This window comes from Drosophila pseudoobscura, chromosome X (genome assembly GCF_009870125.1).
Source record: "Drosophila pseudoobscura strain MV-25-SWS-2005 chromosome X, UCI_Dpse_MV25, whole genome shotgun sequence".
NCBI lineage: Eukaryota > Metazoa > Arthropoda > Insecta > Diptera > Drosophilidae > Drosophila > Drosophila pseudoobscura.
Genome location: NC_046683.1, coordinates 3,132,561 through 3,158,775, shown reverse-complemented (window position 1 = coordinate 3,158,775; position 26,215 = coordinate 3,132,561). Strand labels below are relative to the sequence as shown.

Below are 26,215 nucleotides of genomic sequence, written 5' to 3'. Positions count from 1 at the left end.
TATTCGCTTTGAGCATATCAATATACACGAACACACATGCAGCCAAATATACTCCTATATGTGTGTGTGTGTGTGTCTGTACGTATATCTGTATATCTGGCCGGGATTAGTCCTCGGCTCCTTCCCGCCCCCTGGCGGCGGGGCGGCTCTTCAGCGGGAAAATCAATAAAGGAACCCAAACGAAAGGCAACCAACGACAAAACATTCTCTTTTTTTTATGAACACTTCTCGGTCACAAATTAATAAAAAATGTTAAAAAAAGAAACAAAAAAAAAAAAAAAATGAAAAGGAAAAGGAAAACTTGATCGATTTTTATGCCGGGAACATTCGTGCTCCGCCGAGTCGATTCGCACAGCATAAAAAGAACTCGTATTAGGCAAATTAAGATAAACAAAATAGGATTTATATGGGGGCCATAAAGAACAGTTCAGGCCGGGATCAGCCAGGGACATGGCATTTACGACAACCATTTGATTTACTCAAAGGAGGCTCGTGACTGAGTCAAAGCCAAATTTTAAATTGACAATGGGCCCATAAAAGCCCGGAGCCCGGCCCATAATCGGAGTACACAGAAAGGGAAGCCGAAGCGAAGCGAACCGAAATGAAATGAAAGCTCAAATGGAAGCGGAATCAGAAAAATAACCGGATATGGAAACGAGCAGCGACCGGATGGGGTTAAAGGGACCAACCTCATCTAATAAATGCAATCATCATCATCAAATGCACTGGAAATAGAGGAAAGCTCTTCATCAGCAGAATCAGAATACTCCGAATATTCGAAATTATTATTAAAGTTCCTTTCGTGCATACAAAGGATTTCTATCAATTGTTTTTCTCAGGCAGATATTCCGATTTAGTCTGGAAAACGCAAAAATTGATGCTTCCGTTTTCGAGAGACGCATAATTTTTCCTTCTTGAAGATAATTTAATTTTTATTGGGCCAACATCGAAAATAAATGAAACAGAGATAAAGGTAAACAGATAAAGGTGCAACAAATAAAATCAAACATAAAACGCAAATAACAATTTTAAAACATAGGTAGTACGAATAGTAATTTCGATAGATAATCTCATCGTGGCTTCGGCCACATGCGACTTTTACGGGGCGACGGGGGCTTCCATTGATGGCCAAATCGAGGCTTCTCCTCCTGATTGACCGCCTGCTTTGGCGGTGTGTTGGCGGCCGACGCCACCGAATTGTGGTTTACGAGGACATGGCGAATTGGTGGCACAGCCACGCGATCGCGCCGACGCTGAGTCACGCTGACGGGCAGCACTAAGCGACTAGTGGGCACAAATTCGTCATAGGAGATCCCGGCTTCGCGGTCATTTTCAGTGGTCTCATCGGTGATATACTCGGAATCGCTGGGCGATTTTGTGCGTGGCCTCTCGTTCGAGCGTGTGCCCAATCCCCAGCTGCGACGCAATGTGTCGTCCAGGAAGCGGACCTTCTTTAGTGGCGACTTGGCTGCTGATGGATCCAGCCGCTTGTGCAGATTTTCAGTGCTCTTGGTCATAGTGGGAGTGAGCAGCTGGATCGTTGGGGTCTTGCGCAACGACATTGAGGACATGTTCTTCAAAGTTGGGGGCGTGCGTGGGGCCGTTGAACCGGCAGTCGGCGGCTTGCTACTGCCGCCCGTCTTCGTGGTGGGCGGGGCCTTCTTGCGGACCGAGCTCTGCTTGGCCTGGCGATAGTTCTCCCATGCGCCAGCCATCAGCTCCAGTATGTTCTCGCCATAGACCAGAAACGGGCCATGCGATTGCACCTCATAGGCGTGCACCAGCTCAGTTATCTTCTGCTCAGTCTTGGCCAGCTTCGAGTTGATGGCCTTGCGTTCCTTTTCCTCTTTAAGGAGCTGGGCGCCACGATTGTTGAAACGATTCGGCGCATTGGCCTTTGCCTCTAGAGCCTGCTTGCGGGACCAAAGCTCTGCACGGCTCTCGTACAGATCGAAAATCTCCTTGTTGCACGTGTAGAAGCTCTTCAGATCCTCCAGCGCCAGCTCGTGCAGCTCCAACAGGTCCTCGCTGTAATACTTATTGTAGAAGTTGTAGAAGCGGTTGCGCTCTTGCTGGCTCTTGAGCGTTAGATCCCACCACTTGCTTATCTCGAGGCGCAGCTGCTCGATGAACGTCTTGAGGTTCTGGCTGCGCAGTGCCTGGCAGCACTGCAGCTCCGAATGGAGGATGGCATAGGTGCGCTGCGTATTCTCGGTGCACTCGCGCACTCGTCGCACGGCGCTCTCGTCCGTCTCCTGGAGGCGATCCCACAGCGAGTAGATCTTCTCGCGCATGTCCTGGATTTCGGAGCGCAGCTCCTGGATCTGCTCGGCATAACTGTTGCGCATCTGCCGCAGCCGCTCTAGTGTCTCTGGTGTTAGATTGTGGCTCAGATCGTTCAGTAGGCGATGCTCTGCATCGGTCTGGGGCATCAGCTCGAGCATCTTCATGTCGTGCTTGATGGCCTTGCGCAGCTGGTCCAGCTCCGTCTGGCGCTCTGCGCGCTGAGAGCGCAGGAAGTCGAGATGGTCGCGAAAGCCGTCCATCTCATCGGGCAGGGGCAGCGGGTCCGCCAGTAGAGGGAGCGGCAGTGCGCCCAGCTCTTCGCAGAGCTCATCCTGCTGGATCAGCAGCTCCCCGATCTCCGCCCGACGTTTCGAGAGCTCCTCGCGCAGATGCTCAATGCTTTCGTCCAGCTTCAGCTGCCATATGATCAGTGGCACATCGTCGGGCCTCTCACCAATGTCCACCGTCTCATGGAGGAGTCGGGTGAGGTCGCTGGCCTCGGCTCCGAGTGCGGCTATGTCATCCAGGATGGCCTCCTGCTTCTCCCGCGACTCGGTCAGCAGATCCGTATAGAAATTATCCGCGTGCGCCTTGAGTTTATGTAGATAGTCCTTGCATGTCTTCGGCTCGAACATGAGGGACCACATTGAATGGAGCTGCTCCACATGCTCGCCAGTCATCTCAAGGATCTCTCCCTTGATGGAGGTTGGGTCAGCCATAGCCAATAGGAATGAGTCTTGTATTCGCGATAAGTGACGGAACAATAATTGGAACAAATTGTGTGCTTGATTTTTTTGTTCTCGAAAATTGTTTTTGAAAATTTTGTGTGCTTGATTTACCTCAAGCCTCAAAGCACAAAACAAGTTGATTCTGATTGACGTGCGGCCAAAAAAACACCTACTATATATTGCAAATAAGTTCCTTCAAGGTTTTCCAGTTGTAAAGATAATTTACGATGAGAAATGTGTGTACCAAAGCAGAAAGCCACCGCACAGACGCGAATGACGCCAGACAAAATTTCGGTACAAAACAAATCTTAATTGCAATACAAAAAAAAAATAGATGATCTAATGAAGCATTAACATATAATTGACACCATTTTTAGGGCTGTTTAGCTTTTGTCTTCTTTATAAATACTTTTTGAGCCCAACCTCAAGTTTGGTTCTGAAATAATGAGTCTGGAATGGCGTTATCGTGATAACAGCGGACGCAGCCCGATTCGGTTATCAATACTTCATCGGGTGTTACACATAACAGAGGTTTTTGAGCGCACAATACACTCGGTCATGCGCTTAACAGGACTGAATTGTGCGCTTAACAGCATTTAATTGTGCACTTAACAGCACTTAATTGAGTGTTTAACAGAACACGAGAAAATGCGACTAAAACTTGCGAAAATGGGAGCACCTTAAACCTGCCAATAAAGCGCTTTCAGTTCCATGAATGGGCGTTAATCAGGGATAAGATTGAAAAACAGGATTGTTTCGCTGACTGAGTCCTCTGCTAGACTATAACTTTTTCTGATAGACTTGTGGCTCCAGAAATGTGTAATTTATTTGTGTTCAGGCCTTAAGTTTTCAATCCTGTAAAGGAGTTCTGGAAATGCAGCTGCCAATCGGCTCTCAAAATTGTTCAGCTTAAGCTCTGATTTTTCGTTTGCTTCCTGCTCCAGATCTCTTCAGCCGGAAGTGCACAACATTAAGAGAGAGAGAGCCACAGTATTGGCCAACACGGTGCACTGGTTGGGAGCGAGAATAACTTCCGGCCGACTAGCGAGAGACTTTGAGAAAGGGATAGAGAGGGAAATGTAGCTTTTCTTGAATGATTGAACCTGTTTGTCCATCGCCATCGCTTCGGGCCGGTCTGGTGTGGGCTGTACTCTGCATTTAATCATGGATTAGACCGAAAGTTTTCCCCCCTACACCCCCCTTATAATGAGTTCTGAGCCCAAGGACTCTCGAGGCTTTACAATGACTCTGGCAGGAGCGGGTGAGCGACAGGGAAGGACAAAACAACTTGGCTCTGCAAGTTTTTGAGTGCTAAAAGTTTTTCGTTTATCTCTCTCTCTCGTGTCTCCATGCCAATGCCACTGCCACTGCCAATGCCACAGCCAATGCCAATGCCAATGCCAATGCCAATGCCGTGTGCAGTTTTGCTTGTTGCCCTTAATTATGCCGTTGTTTTCCTCAAATTGGAAAACTGCAGATACTCCAATCCGCCGAGGGGAGTGCGGGGCCCTGCCAGCTTCCAGATCCTTTGTTCGAGCAGGAGACTCGACGTCAGCCTTCTTTTGTCTTTCTCGCTAACTATTTCCCATCAGCTTCAATTATTGGCTGACAATTGGATTGAAAGAAAATGGAAATTTAATTGAGTTTTCGGCCATTGTATTTTGTTGGCTTTTTGTGCATTTCGTTACACGGATGAGCAAAGGCCAGCCAGCTCCCAGTTCCCAGTTCCCTTCTGCATTCTTTTGAGTGAGTGGCCAAAGGGCAACTGTGTGACCATGTTTAGAGTATCCCTAATTAGCTGAGCTCAGCTCACTCAGACGTACGGGGATTACGCCTCAATAATGCTGCTATATTCGAGCCAACGAATGCCGAAGTAATCGATGATAAATACGAGTATTTAGAACAAATTTTGCTAGTAAAGATTTTGCAAAACAACAAGTCTCCGTCTGGAAACATTTCTTCCTCATGGATGTTGGGTGTTTGCTCTGAGGGCCAGGCTTTATACTCCACTTGGCCATAACTTTGTACAGCCCTCTCGTATTTATTAGAGGACATCAGACATTGTCATCTAGGAATCATTTGCAGCGCAACCACGTGCAGGCAATCCAGCAAAATCATTGCTCAATCGTTTATTAAAAGGCAGAGCAGGGAGGAGCAGGCAGGAGCAGGGCTAAAATGAAGTCAGCAGTGTTCCCACTGGAAGGAAACGAATGGAATGTCACCTCCTCTTGGCTGTGGGGCTTAAGATAATCGCATGATACGTGAACTTAGCTGGAGTCTAATTACGTGAGAAGACAATGCCTTTGATACCTTGTAGTAGTTCAGAACTCATAGCAAATGCGGTCAAGTGCTTGATTTATTATAAAATCACTCTAAGATAGGGCCAAACTTTCGTTAAGGCCATATATATTTCTATGTTCTGCCGACTCCGTAAAGATTGGTCCATAAGTAGTGAAAATAATTCATGAATAGCCTCCCTTTTGTGGGTAATTTTCGAGCTGAGACTCCGATAGGTAGCGCACTGTTCCCGAAATTTATGCAAATATATTCTAGCCATAGGTGAGGCTTTAATTGCATCCTCTCTGTGTGTGGCAAAATGTTTTGGCTACTGAACTGTGCGATAATTGCCATCAGGTAATTATAAATTGCATTGTTTCCCTGCCCCAGGCGGACATTACAAAAAGCATTGAATATTCATGGACTGTTTGTTTATTTGCTAAATAAATATTTCATTGGCCAATTATTCCGAGTCAGTTGGCCGACCAATGGCATGTGATAAGAGCCCTGCCGCCAGTGGAGACAAGTCCACGATGTCATCACGGCCAGACAAGTGTATGGAAATTGGCATCGAGCTATCTCGGAGAGGGGCAGAGCCGGAGCCAGAGCCGGAGAGGCGGATAAATCAGAGTCAAAACGATAAATGACCAACCATTCATATAGGAATCACATTGTTCCATTGATTGATATGAATGGCCGCAGAATGTGTATAAATGGCACACACGAGCACGGGCACGAGCCCCAGCATGTGTCTAAATACAAGTATATCGGAGAGAATAATGTTTCGGATACGCATACAACATGTAGGCAATATAAACAGGCCATGAATTTCCTTCGGTGGCTGTAAATCTCCTCGACAGCAACGGAAGGCAAAATAAAGCAAAGGAGAGGAAAGCAAAGCATTGCTTATGTATTTATTTGGTTCTAAGCTGGTATTTTTTTTGGTATTCTTTGGTATTTTAGCAGAAATAAATGGGCGCAGGTATCATATAGCAAGAATATTTTTTGTATTTGTAAAATTTGTAAAATAATAATTGAAAATAATAAATAATAGCTATTTCCAAACTGTTATATGCAAATTAATATTTATGTATTATTGTGCATATTTTGCAAATTAAAAACACGAATTAAAAATGATTATTTATATTATATGAAAGTACGTATATTTTGAAGTAAATTTTAGCTATTTATAATATATATAATTAAAATTAACAGAAATAGAAATAGCATCCAGTGGAACCTACTTTTATACTTGATTTATATTTTTATGTTGTATTGGAGTTTAACCTTTTTTTAACCTTTATCAATCCGAGAGATCGAGAATGAATACTCTTCTTTTGCAGGACTATTATCTGTTAGATTTAAGGGTAAATTATTATCGTGGTTGAGAAGTCTTTGCAATTTATTTATTTCTTTATTAATCATTAATCGAGCATTAATACCCAATCGTAACAATACTTTTTGGGTGACATTTAAAGGTCTGTATTGGAGTATAATTAAGTTTGAAAAATCATTGCCATTCCCAGAGAACTGTGTCCTGGAGTCCAACTGTCGATTCATAAATATTTGTCAATGTAATTATTCTTTTCGTTCGGTGGTTCGTTCGTCCGTGGAAAATCCGCTTAAATGTAATAAAAATAAATTTAAATTGAAATACGCGTTGGCCGACCAGACCGACGGGATTCTGTCGGGTTTATAAACATAGACAAACTTTGGGGGTTGGAAACGGGAAACGGGACCGCCCAGGGACGGTTGGCCGTGGGATCTGGGTGGGCGGGGGGTGGGGTGGTTTTGGTGTGGGTTTGGGTTTTGGTTGTTTTGAGTCTGATTGACCGTATCGCAGCCTATCTCCATCTCTGCTGGTCCATTGGGGGTTTCGCATTTAGGGTCACAATCCCCCCCACAGGCACAGGACAGGGGACAGGGGGCAGAGGACAGAGGGCACAGGGCACACAGTCCTAGTCCCAGTGCTGGTGGCTGTTCTTTTATAATTAAACCATTTTGAAGTTGATTGCGTTCACAATCCGATGGCGTCGCTGGAGCGCTTCTCTCGTATTTCACCGATAAATCAAATTTAAATGTTTGAGTGATACTCAAATTGACTGCCTGCCCCCCCCCCCCCCCCTGCCCCCCTGCCCCCCTGCCCCCCTGCCGGCCTACCTGTGCGTACCCCACACACGCGCAAAAATGTCGAAGGCCTCATTGGGAATTGGCATTGGAATCTGTATTTTTTTTGTTGGTTTTTTGAGCCAAAAGAAGGGCAGGGCCTGTTGGGCTTGGGACGTATTTTTAATGTTATTTAAATACATAATAAATCCGTTATTTAAATTCGCTTTCAAGTGGCCCCAAAGTGGCGCTGGCGAAAGGCGGAGCTGGGGGTCGCGGATGGGCCTCTCGAAAGGTCTGGGCCCTGGAATTATTCACAGATCAAAAAACCGACTTTAAATCATAAAAAACCACTACGCTTCGGTTACGAGTAGTGGTAAATGAAAAGCTTCATAATCTTCTTATTAAAGCCGTGGTTTTGCCTTGTACTGGATTATTCATTATTCAGTTGTTCAGTTTCATTATCAGCTAACAACCACAAGCCCACAATTAATTCACTAAAGGGGCTCTGAAACTGTTTCCATAACATTTCACAACTTCTACCATACCGTGACAGCTCTCTATCGCTGTTTTTCATCTATTTACGTGACTTACGAACACTGGTCAATAGAGCGATATTTATGCTGGGAGCTGGAAATGATCGATTGTTATCGATTACTGGTTGCGTGTGTTGGAAAAAAACATTTTGTCGCGAATAGTGCTGTCTGCAGCACTATCTTCAAAACCAGTCCGCGGAGGGCAAAGACATGATCATGTTCCACCACTCTTTAAGACCTGCGCTGCCACCAATTTTATAGCTGCTCGATTCCGTATTAGAGCTCAATATATACCTCTCACTGCTCTCTTTTTCCAAAAGGTTTTTATGGCTGGTCGCACACTCTTCAATTCAGTAGCAGATCCCCAAGCGTTTCCCTACCCGTCTTTCTTGCGTTGTTCAACACTGAAGTGCAGAGTGAAGAGCTCTCACCCTCTCTCTGGGGCTCTCTGTCACTTTCTCTTTGCTTTCTCTCTGACTTTTGTATCAGACCTCAGAGGCGGGCTATCTGTCATTCCACGAAGACGAGTAGTACCTACTACAAAAAAAAATTACGCTTGGAATTTATGCCCCGAGGGCAACAGCAGCTCTCCTCCCAAATTCCTCCTCCTCCTCCGCCTATCTGTCTCATCCTGCTCCGCTCTATCAGCGTAACTGTAGGCAAGAGAGAAAGAGAAGAAGGAAGAGAGGGAGAAAGGGGGAGGGAGCTCCACGGAACGTTGTTGGGGCTTGTCAATTTTCATTTTCATTTTCATCGCGAGAACAGCCAAAGAGAAATTTAAATGAGTAGCTTTTTTCCATTGCTCCACCGTACTTTTTTTTCCTTCTGTGTGTTGGCAATTCCTTTTGTTGTTTACGGTTCTTCAGGCTTAAGTTTGTGTGAGTGCCTGTGCGTGTGTGTGTGTGTGTGTGTGTGTGTCTGAGAGAACTTTGGCTTTTTTGCTAATTACAATCTGCTCACTACGCTGTGGGGAGCGGATGGGAGATGTTCAATTCAATTCGATCCGAAATCGAATAAAATCGCAGCAAATCGCCTTCGGTGGCTATTAATAGACGCTCATTATTGGCATTTTCGGCACATTTGGACAAAGTCACACTCGCACTTACACAAACACACACGCACACATACATACATACATATGTATATGCTGTGCGGGTGGGCTGTGGGTGGGCGTCAATCCAATTGCCAGCTACCGTTCCCTGGCGAGAGTGGAATCAGTTACTTTCTCTTTTGGAGACGGCAACGTGATTCATTCGCTAAAGGACACAATCCCCCCAAAATGAGTGAAGATACTCGTGGTATCCGTGATTTACTTGTAGCCCAAAATATTCCAACACATTCGATATTCCATCACGGGCTTAAGCCTTGCCAGTCGGTACGCTTGAGTCGATGCATGCGTGCCTCGACACTAAGATAAGCGATACTCAATAAATAATATAGATATATAAATTGATATAAATATTTTCAGCCCTTTGTTTTGTATCCAAAAGAATAAAAATATCGCATAAACAAAATAAGCCCAGAAAGTCTCAATCAGCTGCCAGAGACGCCTGAAAGGACAAATCGTATCCCATTCGTAATTGTCACGCTGTCGTCTCTAGCTCGAAGGTCTCATTACGATGGTGTCATCTTCTCGGCCACACAGTCACGAACACCGTCACGAAAAAACAGAAATCTCTTTAAGGGCCAGAAGGAAGGAACCAAACGGAAGAAAAAATCGTTTCCCCTTTGTGATTTTGATGTGCCTAATGCTTAATAACAATTTCATTTACATTTTCGGCACATTTCACTTCTGCCGCTGCACAGTGGGGCCTCCACCCGAAAATATGCTTAGGAGAGAGAGAGAGAGAGAGGGCCAGGGCTTTCAAATATCGAGAATACCCGACCATTGACCATTTTTCCAGTGAGCCGGAATTTACCCCTATTTTTAGGCACTCACTGGTGTCTTTTGACATTGTTCAATAAAAGTTCAATAAAAATTGACTTGCTAAAAAGATTCCAATAAAACAAAAAAGATTTTTCAAACTATTTATTTTTTGGGTATTTTTTAAATTTGATTTAACTTACAAAACTACCTCACAGAGCCACAAGCGAGAATCTCTTTTTTGTTTTAAATGTGCTTTGAATATTTCTAGACATGTGTACAAATATAGCTCCATTTTTGCGCAGATCTGGGCAAGAGGCCCGTCCAAAGAGGCCAAAAGTGCTGCTGCAGGCATACGAATTATAAAGAATGCAAATAAATAATCCAACTTTGAGCACAAAATGTTTGTAAAAAACAATTGAGTTACAAATCAAATAAAAAATAAATTAACAAAAACTTAGCAACAAAGTTGAGGTTCAAAAATCAATTGCAAAGCTTTCTGGTTATCGTAGAATAATTTACTCCTGGAGACCACATTTTGGAAGTTTTTCCTTTCAAAGACAGTTTGATTCATGAAAAAATTCGTTCAGAAGGCCCCACTGTGCGAGGAGTCAGACCAATATTCCACCCCCCAGAAGGTAAATTTTTCATAAGCCTCCTACGGGAGGAACTACGGAGAATATGCTGGTGGAGGTTTGCTATTGTTCTGCAAACTCGAAAGGGTTTTACTTTTACACATTTTGTATATATTTTTTGCTCTGTTTCATTTTGAATTCAATTGAGTTAATTGAGCCATTTGGGGCTATTTGTTTTTCGTCTGTTTTGCCAGTCTCGCAGGACATTCGCTTTGTGCGAAATATACGAAATACATAGGGAATACTGAACAAGGACTAATTAAAACGTGAAAGGGAAACGGAAAAGATAAACAGACAGTTCACCTGTCTCGGGGCCACAATTCAGTTTTGGTTGGTGAAAACCTCTTGGAACTCTACAGAACTTTGCACAGAGAGATACCATTTCAATCGTAAACTATTCTTAAGAATACTTAACAGATTTCATCACCCAAAAATTAAAACGAAGCCGCTCTTTAAAAGCCTGCATAAGTGCTGCCTTTATTTGAAAGATCTCCAGATTCTGGGGTCAGAGACTAGAGGGACTTCTTTTCAATGATGATGATTAGCTCCCAAACGACCTCGACGATGCCGTATGTGACAAAGTTGAGCTTGTACCAGCCATCGGGCAAGTACTGGGGGAATGAATCGGTACTTATCTGGCACTTATCGTAATGGAATGTCTGGGCCGGCAGCACCGTAAGTTTTTCGGTGAACTGGGGCAAATTCGAGCAAGAGGCGACACTGTCCATGATCATGTCCTTGTAGAAGCTGTTCATGGCCGCATAGATTCCCTGGCGTTGCAGCGAGTAGGGCTGCAGCTTGTAGTTGTCCCCCCCGTCCGGGCTGCGATAGGCGAGAACTTCCACCTCCAGGTCTTCGGGCACCTGCACGCCAATAAACAGGGATCCACTCAGGGCGAACTCCGCCCGACCGATGCGCTCGATGCGTGTGTCGGCCTTCACGATGCTCTCGTTGCTGCTATGACTGCTGGTCTCTTTCAGTGTGTAGGTCCAGGACTTCTAAAGAGCGGATTTTAGTCTCAATGGCTTACCCTTCCTTGCCACTCACCGGCCTGCTGTTTAGCGACGCCGCCACCGAAATGCTGACAGCCAGCAGAGCCAGCAATGTCCAGTACCACATGGTTGTGCCTCTGATCTCAGTTCGTACTGCATTCCATTCGAGGCTGAATTTATATAGAATTCTCGCGGAACATGCGATTTGGCCATGTCGTGTCAATAGATTAAATGATGGCCATCTGAATGGTGTTTACAAGCCGACCCACAATGACAACTAATTTAATTTAATCTAATTCATTTAATTCGAATTCACAACTAACTGATTAGCGCATGGAAGACATGGAAGATTGACAGACTCCAGAGCCACCCCCCAGTTTATCGGACTAGGTGCTACCGAACTGTGTGTCTATTATTGGCCATTCACTTTTAAAGATACACAACTTTTAGTTTTTAACGAATCAAGGAGAAAGGTTACTGCACTTGGTTACTTGGCTCGTTACTCGCTACTCGCTACTCGCTACTCGCTATTTTGCAATGTACTTTATGTGAAGAGCGAATGAATATATAACAAATCTCTTTCCTTTCTTCTCTCGCTGCAGATTTGAGCAAGATGCGTCGATCCTCATTCACGCCTGTCTTCAACCTCAGCACCCAGGAGCCGCTGATTGTCGTCGAGGAGTCGCATGCCCCCGAGGATGGCGACGATCTGGAGGGGGCCGCTGGCGGCTGCGATCCGGGCGCCACCACCAAGCGCTCGAACAGCGACGACTCCGAGCCGGACTCGCCGGTGAATCCGTATCTGCTATGCCCCTTCCCAGACATGCAGCAGCGCCGCAAGCACTCGCTGCCCTCGCTCCAGATAACCGAGGGGATCACGGCCAGCCAGGTGCGTCGTCTCTCAGAGGTGGGCGGCGAGACCGGCGGCCTCAGTCCCAAGGAGGTGGAGTTTTTGGCTACGCTCTCGCAGAAGGCCAATCCCGCGGCCGGAGGCCGCCGCCACTCGGTGGTCACAATCTCGGCCGTGCCCCCGACGCTCTTTGGACGCAATCGTCGCGAGTCCATTTCCGGTGCTTCGATCAGGTAATTTAACCTTTTGGTCATCTAAGGGCGGAAGGGTCAGCAAAGGCAGGACCCATTAGCGAGCGGAAGGCCAGGCAGGGACGCAACGGACACGAGACCACAGCTTCCGTAATTTTTCCGCCATCCTTCCCAGTCCTTCCCACAGAGCGTACCATTCTCTTCTCCCTCTTCTCTATACGAGTACGAGTATATTGCTCTATGTTCGTGGCCTAATTGAATTGTGCCGCCGGCTGTTTCGAAGCTCTTGTGCTGTGACAGCAAAATGCTGGTACCCCCTAATGGGGGTCGGCTCCTATCTGCACGGAACACGGGGAGCAGGGTGGCAGTCGGTTAAAATGAAGAGTAGGTGGAGTTGCTGCAGGCATATCGGCAGTATCATAAAGTGGGCCTGGCCCGGCCATTGCCAAATAAACTTATGAACCAACAATCGATTGCTGGAAATTTCAGAGAAATCCCAATGGCTTCATTACTTTGCAACTCTGTGCGGATCCAGCAGTGAAATAATATACAGCAAAATGTTTATATTAGCTGTTTTTTCTCTATTTAATAAAAAATGCTTTTTGTAGCGAGTAACGAGTAGCGAGTTAGCCAGGGGTTGGCACACGTGCAAAGCGAGGGTGCAGGGGGATTGCCACCTGGGTTTTAAATAGTTCTAATATTTAATATTTAAATATTAGCCATTGAAACTTGATCGGAAATAGCCATATAGCAAATTCTCTATAGCGTAAGAACTCCTTGCTCAAAAAAATGTCTTCTGAAAAGTTCTAGTGTATTCTTTCTGGTATTTAATACTCGAAGGAATCACCATCGGGTATCAATTAGAGAAATGTTTAATTTGAAGCCGTATAAGACGTAAAGAATATGCAAAACCTTTGCTAAATTTTAACCACTTTTTTAAGAAACTTTAATGCAGAGAATTTTAGTGGATCTAAAAAATATTATGGCGAACTTTTGAATGCCAGTTGGGCCATCATTTTTCTGAGTACTTCCACTTTGTAGGAGAATTCTCGACCGAACCGCATCCATGACGCTTGCGGCTTGACTTTGTACGAATTCTGCCTGCCCCCGTGCTGGCAGGCATTCAAATTGCAGCCCTCTGAGGCACTTGACCGGAAAATTTTACCGCGTCACGTGTCCATTAAACGCTCAACGCACTTTACGACCCCAACTACAGATGGCCGTAGAAACAAAGCGCACGACGATAGTGGTCCAGTGCGGGGGGTGGAGAAGGGAGGAAGGTGTGGGTGGAAATTTTGTAATTTATGCTAAAGTGATAACCGCAGACCCACCAGTTCTCTCTCTCTCTCTCTCTTTGCCTACACTGGCAAAAACAAGGAAATTTTCTGGGTCGGTATTTAAACTTTGAATAACTTTGGCATTTACCAACCGATTTCCATAAATGAGGGTTTAGTTTTATAAAACTTTGTCTTTGAAATTTAAGTGGACCAGTTTGTTAAATAAAAACATCAATCAAGGACCGAGTTTATGGGCCAAAACAAGAGATGGGACACTTCCAATCTTGGGGGGTGAGTGAGGGTTAAAGTGATATTTTCTCTCGGTGTATTTATTATTTCGGCGATTTGTTGCTTTGTGAAGTGATTCATGGCTTAAATGTCACTGAATTATAATTAAACAAACATGCCATGACTAATCAAATAAGTCGGCTGCTACTACATTGACTGGCCCCCGCAATGAGGCCCCAGATTTCCAAAATTGACTCCACCGGAACCTTTTTTCGGGGTTGTACTGCCCGGGATGCCCGAAAAAGTAAAGAAAAACGTGGACATTAATTCGATCTTTAGAATTCGGAAGCTCTTCAAGGCTAGGCATAGCATTTGGTCAACAAACTCGATAGGTTTGTGTCAGAACCCCGCCGGAGACTCTCGTCTGCCCTGTGCCCTGCGCCCTATTTATAGAAAAATATTTACATATTATATGATACACACTCGTATGCATATCCATTTATTTGAGACGTCCACAGTGTCAGGCGATCGTCCAATACTATTCCAACGATTTTTTGAGTTTTTCTGTGTTGATGGCTTCGTGCAAGTGCTTCATTAAGTGCTGTTAGGCGCACAATTTAATGCTGTTAAGCGCACAAAATCCTCTGTTATGTGTAACATGCGATGATGTGTCGATAACCGAATCGGGCTGTGTCAGCTTTCAGCACGAAAACGCCATTCTAGACCCACTATTTAAGAACCAAACTAAGGTTGGGCTAAACAAAAATTATTTATAAAGAAGGCGCAAGCTATATTGCCCTAAAAATGGTGTCAATTGTATTTTAAAGATTCAATAAGTCATCTATTTTTTTCCTTTTGCATCGAAGATTCGTTATGTTGTTTTGAAAACGGAAAAATTTTGCGTTTTGTGAAAACGGGAGCACAAATTTGTGCGTTTTCAGAAGTTAATCGTGATATTTTTGCGAAAATGAAAACCGGAGACTGTATTGAGGGTATTTTTCACAGTATAGTATGTATTTATGATCTTTAATCTGTTCCTTCGCAGTGGCAGTCGCCGGGGAAGCGTCATCGCCGGGCCCCCCTTGACGGATCATCGCGGCAGCGTACACAACTTGCAGCTGGACATAATGGACGGGATCGTGCAGCAGCGGAAGACGCGCAGCGGCAGCGGTGTCTGGACTGCGCCAGTGCTCCAGGAGGCGGACAGCAATGTGCCCGTGCAGACATAAGCGGGCAACGGACGGACGGAGGACGCGGACGCGGACGCGGACACGGAAACACACGGACACGGACGCAGACACCAGGGCGAGATGTAGATGGCGTGGTAGGGTGGTCGGTCACTGGTCGGATACTGAGCAATATAAACACACAGACACACACACACACGGACAAACAGAACACACACACACACACACGAATGAACAATGAACATTCTGGAACTCTGCTACTCGAACTGGACCTTTATTAACATTTCTTGTTTTCCTTCTCGGTTCACGCTCCCTCTCTCTCTCCCTCCCACTCACCCTCTTTGTGCTGTGTTGCTGTTTGGTCTGCTTCTTTCTGCGGGAAATTGCTTTTCGCGGCTGCCGCAAGAAAAAACCGCAAAAATCGGGCAAAAACAAAAAAATCCAAAAAGGAAAAACTGCAGTTAAACCGAAAAGAGTGTAATAGACAGAGACAGAGACAGAGAGAGAGAGAGAGAGGGAGAGAGAGCAAGCAAAAATGAAAGAAAGAAAAAAACGCACCACACCGTTAGCCGCTTTGATTGGCAGCAATTTCGGTTAACACCTGTGCAATGTGCCACGTCTAAGCATCCTCCGCATCCTCCCCTCCGCCACACCCAGAATTACAGCAGACGACGCCCGAAATGAAGAAGGAGCAACCAAAAACTACTCAAAAACTGGCAAAGAGACATTCCATTTGAACGAAAATAAAGCGCAACACTTGAAAAACCTTCCGATGCAAAAGCTATTTATGGACTGACGTGAATTCGCTATCCAGGTGAGTTCTCTTTGTTTCAATCTATATACATATACATATATGTATGTGCAATCTTCTATTAATAGCTGTACCTTTTTGTTAGATTTTTCAAAGGGTCTGCAAGTAGCCGTGGGGTTTATTTATATTTTGTATTTGTCTAATAGTCTTTATTTGTTCCTTCTTTTTTTCCTGCATTGTCCCTGCTCCCACTCACACACACACACACACGTGCATAATGAAATGCAACCTTGTGCCAAGGACATGCACGACTGGGTGGCGAAATGGGGGCCAAGGACGACGAGCAGCGCCATGAACTTAACTACTTGGCCACATTTCCTTTAAACTTCCTTTTTCGTAGCTGCCGCCACGTGGCGTATGAGTAATATGCTGCAACAGCAACAGCTGCATCAATGCCAATGCCAATGCCAATGCCATTGCCAATGGCAGAGCTGGAGCGTGATTTTAATGGCTAGAGCCACTGGCTGGGGCCCCTGGATCACAATTTGCTGCTCAATAAAGCTCGTTTAATGCGCTCGACTGACTTTAATTGAAACGCATCCCTTTGGGCCATTATCCGAAACGGATTATCACAAATCAAAATCAAAATGCAATATAAATAGGCCACAGTCTGGGCCCCCCATTGCCCCCAGCACAGCACAGAGAGAGGCAATTAGACAAACAAATTTTGGGCATTCCAATGAAGTTTCTCGTCATCCACATATATGATTTAATTTTATAATGTACATTTTCTGAATCTATTTACAGACAGGTACGCTCAGCAATTCATAGGCCTACGAAATGAATCCATATACGAGCATAGTATATATATATATATAACCAATAACTAATGATATAAAATGAAATTAAATCAATATATTGTATATTCAGGAATTGATTAATTAGTAAATATTTAGTGGACAAAACCTAAGCCAGAAGGACAAACATTTATTTACTTAGAATCTAGCAACTACTCTTCATTTTTTTTGGATGTTGTGTAGATTTGTGAACCGCCAAAAAACCACCAATTACCAAAATGAATATATGAAAATACTAAGACAAGCCCACAGACTATATATTGTACAATCTACGGATCTGAACTCGAATCAATTCAATCAAAAACGTGGAAATCCTCAGGTGTTTTTTGATCTTTTATAATTTATTCCACCAGAAAATGAAGAAGAAGAAAAATAACCTTCGTTTGATTCAATCAACAAGAGCAATCAAAATTCAAGAGAGTTGACAAATGTACCATGTACCTAGAAAGCCACAAAAGCCACAAGAAAATAAACTAAAACTATACAAAAAAATATATATTAGTAAAGAGAAATTCCTAGTCTAAGATGAGAATATTTATCCGCAAAAACGAGTACTCTGGAAAAATTGGAAAATATTTTTGAACTTGACTCGCTGCCTGCCCGGCCCAGCAAAGCAGCGAGTCTTTAGTTCGAGCTACGATTCCACTCCTCCACCGCCTCCAAAATAGCCACCAAAATACCACTTATTAAACCCACAAATTCTGAACGAAATGCAAACCTAGAAATGAATTTAGCCTTAAGCGAAAGGTTAAAAAAAAACCTTCAACATGTCTTAGGCGAAGGCGTTTTATTTTACAAAAGTCTTGATGTTGTTATTGCTTAAATAGTATATAGAATGTACCCCAAATCGTTATATTGTAAGCTCTAGACTGTACATAGAATGAACTTTGCTTCTGTAAAAAAAAAGAAGAACAAAAAGAAAGAAAATATACGAAAATCTTGGGTTTTGAGGGAAATGTTTGGCAGTTTGAAAGAAGCTTGGAGAATAATCCCAAAATCATTTCAGTCTCTCTTTACTCTGTTTGACTTGATGGAAAAATGTCGCTGGACGACGAAGAAACAATATCTAAAAATATATGGAATTAAAGGAAGGAATACTAGAGAATTTTTTTATTATTAAAAGTAGTCAATGATAATCAAGAGAGGGAGGGAGAACAAAGAGAGAGGGCGAGAAGAAGCAGGGCAGAGGAAGAATCAAATACACAAATGATGTAGCAGATACATACATATATATTTATTGAATGAACTATACGTTTACATACATACGATATATTGACAAATCGATTACGAGTATATAGTAAATTATTGTCACAACGCAAGAGCAATCAATGTTTAAATTAATTACAAGTTACATTAAAAGAGTTTTAAATATACAAAAATATATACATACATACCTACCGAAATACATATATATATATGTGTACATAAACATATGCATAGATCGAAGATTCAATTCCAATGATAATTTGTCTCGGCAAAGAACAAAACAAGTTAAATAATACTCCTACTTCCTACACATCCGCGTAGGTCTCCGATAGAAGACGAGTAGGAAGATGAAGGGGTGCCAGCCAGCCAGAAGGAGAAGCCTTCCTCGTGTGTCCGTGTACATTCAATGGATGACAAAAGAGTGAAGAACAATGGCAACAAAGTAATTTACATTCCCAGTACATTATCCTTGCAAAACATTGTGCTTGAAAAAGGGTTTTGGCTCAGCAAAATGTTGAGGAACCCCTCACTGGATGTGTTGAGTCCTTGAATTAGTTATGAAACAGTTGAGCTTAAGGTTAAGGCCAAAATTCACTTGAATACCGGATAGAACATCAATTGTACTCCATTTGCACTCCATTAGACGATTATTCTGTTGTGTATCAAATATTAAACAAGCCTCAGACCTCCTGCTGGTTGGCACTCTTCAAAGAACTTTTCTTTCAAAGAGTATAAGAGTCAGTTTTGTCTTAGTAATAATTCACCTGTATGTGTATCTCTCAATCTCTATTGTGTTTAAGATTACTTGTATCTTGTGCTTAATATTACGACTAAAGAAGAGGAACAGAAGAACAGGAAGAAGGCAAGGAGCAAGCGGGGAAGAACGGTATACACAACAGAAATTAAAATTACTTATTATAACGATTACTTATAGTAGACGTAAGCGAGCGCCAATTGAGGCATCATCTGCATACACAATTAAATAAAGAAAACGATTTCCTTAAATTAACAGTCGTCTAACATTCACTGGAAGCTTCAAACTTCAAAGCTCTAAAGCTCTTACCATAGAGCTTTTCACCTTAACTTGTGTTCCTTAAACGATTTAAGCTTTCAAGCATTCAAAGCTCGAACTGTAACAATCTTGGGTGAGAGCTTGAGAGTTTAAACAGAAAAGCTTAAGCCAAAAAGCTGGTTTGCTTGCTCGCTGCCAAAGCTTTGGCAGCTTTTAGTTTTATAAAAGCGAGTGAGCCGGGGGTGGGCGTCCTAGGAACCCTAGTCTGCAAAATGCTCTTCTTTCCGGCCAGAGCCACCTCCGCCTCAGCATTCTGAAAAGCCCGAGAAGTGCTCAGTTGAAAGAAGAGGAAAATCCTGGAACCCGACTCCTCCTTCTACTGGGTCCAACAACAATAGAGGAGTAAGCAGTTCCCTGGATATAATTTAACGTGATGCAACCATTTGTTTAAAATCCACATGCAAATTAACAAAATATTAATTGAATCCCTTTCAGATTTCGGATGAAGCTCTAGCCCGAGTTTTGTTCAACGGAGAAGATGGAGGTTGAGGGATCGCAGCCAACGATATCACATATCTGGTGGAGCTCGAAAAACCGCAAAAGATCTTGGAGAACATGCGAAAGATGTGCACCGAAACCAGAATATACATAGCTTCAAAAACATGAGAGCCCTACAGAGACCTCAGTAACTCCAGTCATCAGATTTGTTCTACGGCGTACATACATATGTCCTATGGATCCTTTTGCAAGTCATTACCCAATCCACATTTAAGCAGATAGAACTAAACGAATAAGCTATAGAATAGGATTTGAAATAAACGTTTGTTTTTGGCGAAACTATTTAGAAAATGTACATGTGATCATGTGCTTTTATAAGACAGCCAACACAGACCGCGATCGATGGGAAAAATCTAGAGAGACAGAGAAGAACCACCACCACGTTATAGTTACATACTCCTTCCACCTAATGACCTTTTTTATTGGAATACATCAATACTTATATGTGCGCTCTTTATGAGAACATGAGCACCCACCCTTAAGAGCTAATCCAGACTGGGAGAGATGGTCGTATCGATAGTCGAGGACGAGAGTGGCTAACAGACTTTGCCATTGAAACACTGATCAATTGGACCTATTGGACGATTTCCATTAACAAACAAGAATTCCACGACACCACGAGAAGACCATAAAGGGGTCCTACACGAATCGAAATGTATTGGCAGAGCAACGAATTTTCCAGATTTCCAGCTTTTGAATTCTCGAGGGTAACGCTCTCTCTTAAGAAGGAACTCAGTCTCTCACTGGACGCCCTGGACCGGTATAGGGCCACAAATGGACTGGATAAGGTCGAACCCATGCCACTGGCACAAAATCCTCGACGCTAGCCGGCCACTCCTACTGGGCTAGCAGCACGACCTTGAGCAGAAGACGAATCTGCACAAGAATGAAGAGATTGTGGCCCTCAACCAGCTGCCGAGAGGCCTGGACATACCTATATAATAATATTAATGGCAAAATAAAGCACTTTTCTGCGAGCAAACATTTATTGTTCAGGTGCGCATGTGGGGGCTTAGGAAACTAGCGGAGGTTTCTGTCTGCAGGCTATCTAAGAAAGCCGCTAAATACTTTTATGGCCCAGGTAGCCAGCCCCCCCGCTTGTAGCGGGCTTCTGGCTGCACTTGGTTAACAAATAATTGACAGGAGCCTCTGGCAGAGGCTCTGCTTCATCGGGCCATCAGCCCGTCTCTGGTCTAGCAATTAGTCAGCAGTTTACGGCCGTTATTCTTCTCGAGGGTAGTGCAAAGGGAGAGCATTTCTAATAGAAAAAAAAAACACACACACACTTGGCGCTATCACAGTCAATAGACAATTACATTTTAAAGCGAGAACAAACAAAATTTGAACACCACAAAATATCAGCTCTAAGTAGGCCAGGATTCAGTTGGATTTCTTCTTCGAATTTGTATGTATGTTATTTTTTTTCTTCATGGAAGATATCCCCACGAAGTGATGGGCTGTAATGAGAATTGTATGGACTTTTATATGAGCTTTGATTTGTTTCCAGTCATTTGACTTTACCTGAAGACATATTTTTAAAAGTTGATCTTTTGGTCGCTGAACCACTCCCAGTCGCGGTTTGGGGGAATGTCCTTGGGGGGGCCGACGATCACCGCGAACTTGACAAACGGCTCTATATTTTTCAAATATGTGTTCCACTGGTAGCCTGTGAGCCGGGAGCGATTGAAGAATAGCTTCTGAATGCAAAGCTTCATTAGCCAATTGATTTCCAGGTAATTGGCGCCCTCCAGCATCTCACAGATATGGTTCAGGTCCCAGCGAAGGAACTCCTTGTCCCAATAGCCGGTGCGCACTTCGATCTCCAGGATTGAGATGGGATACGGCTTGTTCACCCAGGCGGGCTCCTCGTCGTCCCTGTGGAACTGGGCCCACATGAGGATCTTCAACAGCACCTCACTGCGTACGCCGCGCAGCGGTATGACGACGTCCTCCCCGTCGTCCTCAGGGCAGGCGCTGCACATCGCGCGTATCACGCTGGAGCGGTTCATCAGTTCCAGCTCGGCACGAATGGTTTTTCCGTCTTTAGTCTCAAAAGAAATCATTTTAATCAAATTTTTCGGGTGTTTTCAAACTCAGACAATGTAATTTTCATCTGTAATTTTCGAATCCTGGCCTACTTGGTGTCGATAATTTTCCAACCTTAACCCCTGTTCCAAATCTAGCCCCATTCGGGCTGACACCCCTGGCCGGGGTGGCAATACGTGTCGTGTGCAGCATGTTGCGTGTTGTGTTTTTGTTTTGGACAATTGTTGCTGGTGTTGCCAGTCGTGGTTCGACTCTTGTTGCTCTGGCTCTCTCTGGCTCTTGAGAGTTTTCGGGAACAACTTGTTGATTGTCTTGCCATCTCAATCGCTCGCAACATGCTCGACAGCGAGTCTGGTATGATGGTTGAAACTCCAACAGGTTGCTTCACAGCAACTTCTGGGCCCGGCCTGGGGGATGTGAGTCATGAGTCATGACATGACCTACGGCAATCAACAGTCAACTATTGCCATTATCCGAGATATTAATTACTTGAAATATGTACATGCCGATAGACAGATTATATGCAGAAATATAGATACTTCGATAAAGACTGTACAAAGAGAGATAAATATGCATCTGCATATGGTTGTGTTCAAAGTAATAGAGCTGAAATATTGAATTTTAGTCTTTAGTAGAATCAATAACCGACTGAACAGCTGTTCCGTCCGTTCGTAGAACAGGACTGGTCCCCACATAACTGCTCCGTGTTCCGTTCTATCGCCTATCGGGTGGCCCAGATCTCTTAACCGCAATGCCAGACCAGAAGCGATTAGCTTTCAGCGACGTCCCCAGTGATCACCGATTCTTCGGAAATCGAGAAAAACACACATACTATTCCCGTTAGCAATAAAAAAAACAGAGCTCACGAAATTACACTTTTGGTTTTCTTATCGCCCAAAACTTGGGGGCTTTCAAGCAGGTCTTTCGATTTATCCTTTGACAGAACCGAACACACATTTCCATTCAAATGTTCTAAAGAAGAAACAGCTTTCGTACACTTAATTTATCAATATTGTATGTATTTTCGCGTATTTAGCGGTGACCAAAGGTCACTGGAGAAAGCCTGACCTATGCAAACTTGAAGAATAAGAGAGAAAGAAAAGAAAACGCAGTCCAAAGATAGTTTCATTCGTTAAGCATGTTCTCGGCCTGATTCGCCAAGGCCGAGAATTCGAGCGCAGCGCTGTGCAACGTGCTTCGTCTGATATGTCGCATACGTATATTTATCTTAAGAATTTTCTGATCTCATTTTTGGTACTGCGATGGCCAAGAAAATATATGGGTAGATCGCTTATTTCAATGGGAAAATGGGATCCAATAAACAGGAAACAGTCATGAGAAGTCGAGTCTCAAATTAGACCAGCCCGAGGTTCTATCTATGGCCTTATTGTTGAGTTGCTGCAGGCTCCAAGATGATTCGTTTCCCAGTTTTCAAGTGCAGTGGTAGGAATCCCCCTCTCAAGCCTTTAAAGACTCTCTCATTACGCCACTGTTCTTTGAGCCGGCTTGCTTGCCACCTTCGAACATGCTGCCAGCCGGCTGGCAGCGTCGTCTCGAGCGGTGCTCGACCCTAACCCTCTCTCAAAACTCACACCTGAACGCAAAACTGAGTCGTGAGAGAGCTCGAACAAAACACAACCACCGGCTGAGCGCGCTCTAGGCTCGACTCGAACCTCTTGGTTATGGAAAGGTATGGACAGCGAGGAAAAACGGGCCAGCAACATAAACGGCACGCCATACGAACCTCACCTCACCTGTTGCTCGCCTCAATGTATGTCACAGTCAGAGCATGCAAGACGAAAGGTAAGGCTTGCGGCCTGCCCGGCCTGTATATGGCTGGTCGTGTGCCGTACCTCGTTTGCAGGGCCACCGCAGAATGCGCCATCCAGCAACATGGGGCCGACCGGGGCAACATCTGTGCAAGCAACATGGCCACCGACCACCAGCAACATTCGAAGCGTGCACGGCCTTGCCGCCCCATTAACGCCCCAGACGCTCCGGAGCGTTGTCGTGTGAACACGGTCGTCAGCCAGCGCGGCAGAGTAGTCCCCCCCCAAAACGCAGAGATTCGTTCAACGTGTGTGGCGAAAAGCCGAAACGAACTGCTGCTAAATTCAAGGCAAATCTGAGCGGAGGAAAATCAAGCGAAATTTAAGCGTAACGTAAAGATCCAAGAAATCTCTGGCTTGCTTTAAATAAATATATATATTTTTTTGTTGTTGTTCAAGTGAGTGTGCGGGAAATATTTGCGCAAATTGATGTCACCTATTTTTGTTTTTTTTTTTATTGCTGTGCTGCAGATATGTAAACAAGAAAAAATAGTGCCAATTCCACAGAAATAGTTCATGCGACAAAACAAAAAAATTAAATAAAAAAAAATACACACACAAATGCGAATGCAAATGCAATTGAAACAAAAGAAACCGAAACAGAAACCGCAAATTAAGGCCACACAAAGGGGCAGCAGGCCAGAAAAGGAAGTTTGGAAGCCAAGTCTCCCGTCTCCGATTTGGCCAGAAAGAAAGCGAACCATCCAACGATCGAACAGTTTGTTGGCGGCAGCGCAGCGTGGCTTTCGCCACTTTGCGAGCAACTTCCTTTTTTAGCCAGCAGCGAAACCAGTCTCGAAAACGATCAGTCACAGTCCTAGTCCCAAGTCCCAAGATCCCAAGATCCCATGCGAAACATCAAAAACGTAAACAAAACGGCAGAAGCAGCAGAAAGCCCCTCCACCAAAAGTGATTTGCAAGTCCTCTCCGGCAGACATCCTCGAGTGTGACCCGACCCGACCCCTCTGGCCCCATCCGGTGGAACTGGTGAAAGTTTCCCGCACTCAAAACTTAGAATTCTCTTCATTTTCGGTCTCTCTCTTTATTTTGCTGCTTGATAAATGAGTCGCCGGCTGGTGGCCCCAAGGCGGTAAATCATTTTCTGCTTGTGGCGGCGCACTGACAATTTCACAAATTTATATACACACGAGTATTTGCCAAGAAGACCCTGAATAGACTTCCCGCCTCGGGAGGAGTCCAGTCCAGTCCAGAGTCCGGAGTCCAGGGCAAAACAATCACGAATCACAGCCAAAACTGCTGCTCTTTGTGGCAAGAACAAACTCCATTTCTGAACTAGTTCTGATCTGAATTCTGAGCCTCGTTTCTAGCTCTAGAGCTTGAGCTTGAGCTTGAATGGCAGCCCATATTTGAACCGGTTTCAAGTGGTGGGAACTAGTTTCCTCCAATCTATCATCCAGGCCCAGCCTCGAGCATCTTTTTCAAAGTGTACTCTAAACAATGAGGTGAGGTGGTTCCAGAGCACATTGTATGTATGTTCTCCAAAGCATAGTGATTCCAGTTCCATTTCTCGAAGTTTTCCCCGATCCTCGAGCCGTCTAGAATATGCCAGGGAGATCGAATTACGTTACAAATTACAGATATGCAGATGCCATCGGTGGGGACGGATGGGGAGGGGAGTCGGCCCACTCCTCGAGCCAGCCCCCTGCCCCTCCCCAGATCTGGTGCTTCCCTCAGTGCCGGTTAGAAAGCCAATGGAACAAGTTTTGTTGACTGTGCAACTAATTTTCTAAATTGTTGTCGCTGATCGTTGAGCGTGGCAGAAAAATTATATGTATAGTACATACATATGTACAGATATTTGTATATATGTAAGGCCATATCGTCCTCTCCCATTTCGATGTATGTAGATGCTTATAGAAAAATCAAACAGAACCGGGCCTGAAACCCCAATAGAAGTTTTGGGGCCAAAATGAAAGTCTGCCAAGGCAAAAATGTGGCAAAAGGTATAAGAAAATGGTAGAAAGAAGAGAGTGGTGAGTGGAGAGAAGAGAGTGGAGAGTGGAGAGGAGAGAAGAAGTCATATGGTTCGGCTGTGGCTTCTGATCGATGGCCGCCGCCCCCCCCCCCCATCATCATCATGACAATAGGCCAGGGCGGTCTTTCGTTTAGGATTATGATTAATCGAATTTTAATCAAAATTCTGGATATGTGATTTCGTTCTTTGGAGCACGCTTTTTCTGTTGTATTTTTGAGTAGAAAATGTTCGATTTTTTAACCGGCTTAAGTGCGTCGTCATCATGTGCAAGCGGGATGGCTAGCTGCAGCGAGAACAAGATGAGCAAAAGTGGCCAAGACAAAAGAGCGAGAGAGAGAGAGACCAGTTAATGGATTAGGAAGCGGCCACAAAGGCACAAGAGAACACACACTCTACCCCCTGCCTGGCAGCCTGCCCACAAGCGATCATGGAACACTCAACCGAAGACAGATAGGGAGAGAGAGAGAGAGACAGAGAGAGAGAGCAAGAGAGAGCCGAATTTGATGGCCAAAAGGAAAGGTGAAAAGAGGCAACAACTTGGCTTAGATGTTGTTGATGATGACGACGATGACTGTGTGAGACGGTGTGTCCGTGGCAGTCTATGTGTGCGTGTGTGTGTGTGTGTGATACCTGTTTTTTCCACACACAAGTGCACACTTGCATACACACAATCACACACCTGTGTGGAATAAGCAAGCAGTGCCGTAGGCGACCCGATTTTCAAAGAGCGCCAGAAAGAGAGAGAGAGACAGAAGCAAGAAAGAACCCATTGCCATGCGCTCGAGAACTATTACAAATCTGTT

The 26,215-nt window shown here is 44.4% G+C and overlaps 4 protein-coding genes across 4 annotated transcripts in view; 1 reads left to right on the top strand and 3 right to left on the bottom strand.

The window, feature by feature from the left end:
- LOC4815507 (uncharacterized) overlaps positions 1-18,976 on the top strand; it is a 52,811-nt gene extending 33,835 nt beyond the window's left edge. The window contains exons 2-4 of the mRNA XM_001355626.4: positions 12,027-12,507; positions 15,016-15,971; positions 16,716-18,976. Of these exons, the coding sequence (XP_001355662.2) occupies positions 12,038-12,507; positions 15,016-15,199 (654 nt within the window). The 5' untranslated portion in view covers positions 12,027-12,037 and the 3' untranslated portion in view covers positions 15,200-15,971; positions 16,716-18,976. The remainder of the gene's footprint in view (positions 1-12,026; positions 12,508-15,015; positions 15,972-16,715) is intronic.
- LOC6902241 (protein regulator of cytokinesis 1-like) lies at positions 975-3,244 on the bottom strand. Its single transcript, XM_002133732.3, has one exon. The coding sequence runs from the start codon at positions 3,003-3,005 to the stop codon at positions 1,071-1,073; it is 1,935 nt and encodes a 644-aa protein (XP_002133768.2). The 5' UTR covers positions 3,006-3,244; the 3' UTR covers positions 975-1,070.
- LOC6902242 (uncharacterized) lies at positions 10,881-11,590 on the bottom strand. The gene is made up of 2 exons (XM_002133733.3): positions 11,480-11,590; positions 10,881-11,430 (listed from the first exon to the last, which is right to left on the bottom strand). The coding sequence occupies exons 1-2, from the start codon at positions 11,549-11,551 to the stop codon at positions 10,945-10,947; spliced, it is 558 nt and encodes a 185-aa protein (XP_002133769.2). The 5' UTR covers positions 11,552-11,590; the 3' UTR covers positions 10,881-10,944.
- Positions 18,977-20,827: 1,851 nt separating the features above from the next.
- On the bottom strand, positions 20,828-21,697 carry LOC6902244 (S-phase kinase-associated protein 1-like). Its single transcript, XM_002133735.3, has 2 exons — positions 21,063-21,697; positions 20,828-20,998 (listed from the first exon to the last, which is right to left on the bottom strand). Exon 1 carries the CDS (start codon positions 21,602-21,604, stop codon positions 21,077-21,079), a length of 528 nt encoding a protein of 175 aa, XP_002133771.1. The 5' UTR covers positions 21,605-21,697; the 3' UTR covers positions 20,828-20,998; positions 21,063-21,076.
- Between the last annotated feature and the right edge of the window lie 4,518 nt (positions 21,698-26,215).

Coding starts and splice junctions, on each gene's coding strand:
- LOC6902241 (XM_002133732.3), bottom strand. CDS start 3,005: ATGGCTGACCCAACCTCCATCAAGGGAGAGATCCTTGAGATGACTGGC.
- LOC6902242 (XM_002133733.3), bottom strand. CDS start 11,551: ATGTGGTACTGGACATTGCTGGCTCTGCTGGCTGTCAGCATTTCGGTG. Junction 11,431..11,479: donor CGTCGCTAAACAGCAGGCCG/GTGAGTGGCAAG, acceptor TCCGCTCTTTAG/AAGTCCTGGACCTACACACT.
- LOC6902244 (XM_002133735.3), bottom strand. CDS start 21,604: ATGATTTCTTTTGAGACTAAAGACGGAAAAACCATTCGTGCCGAGCTG.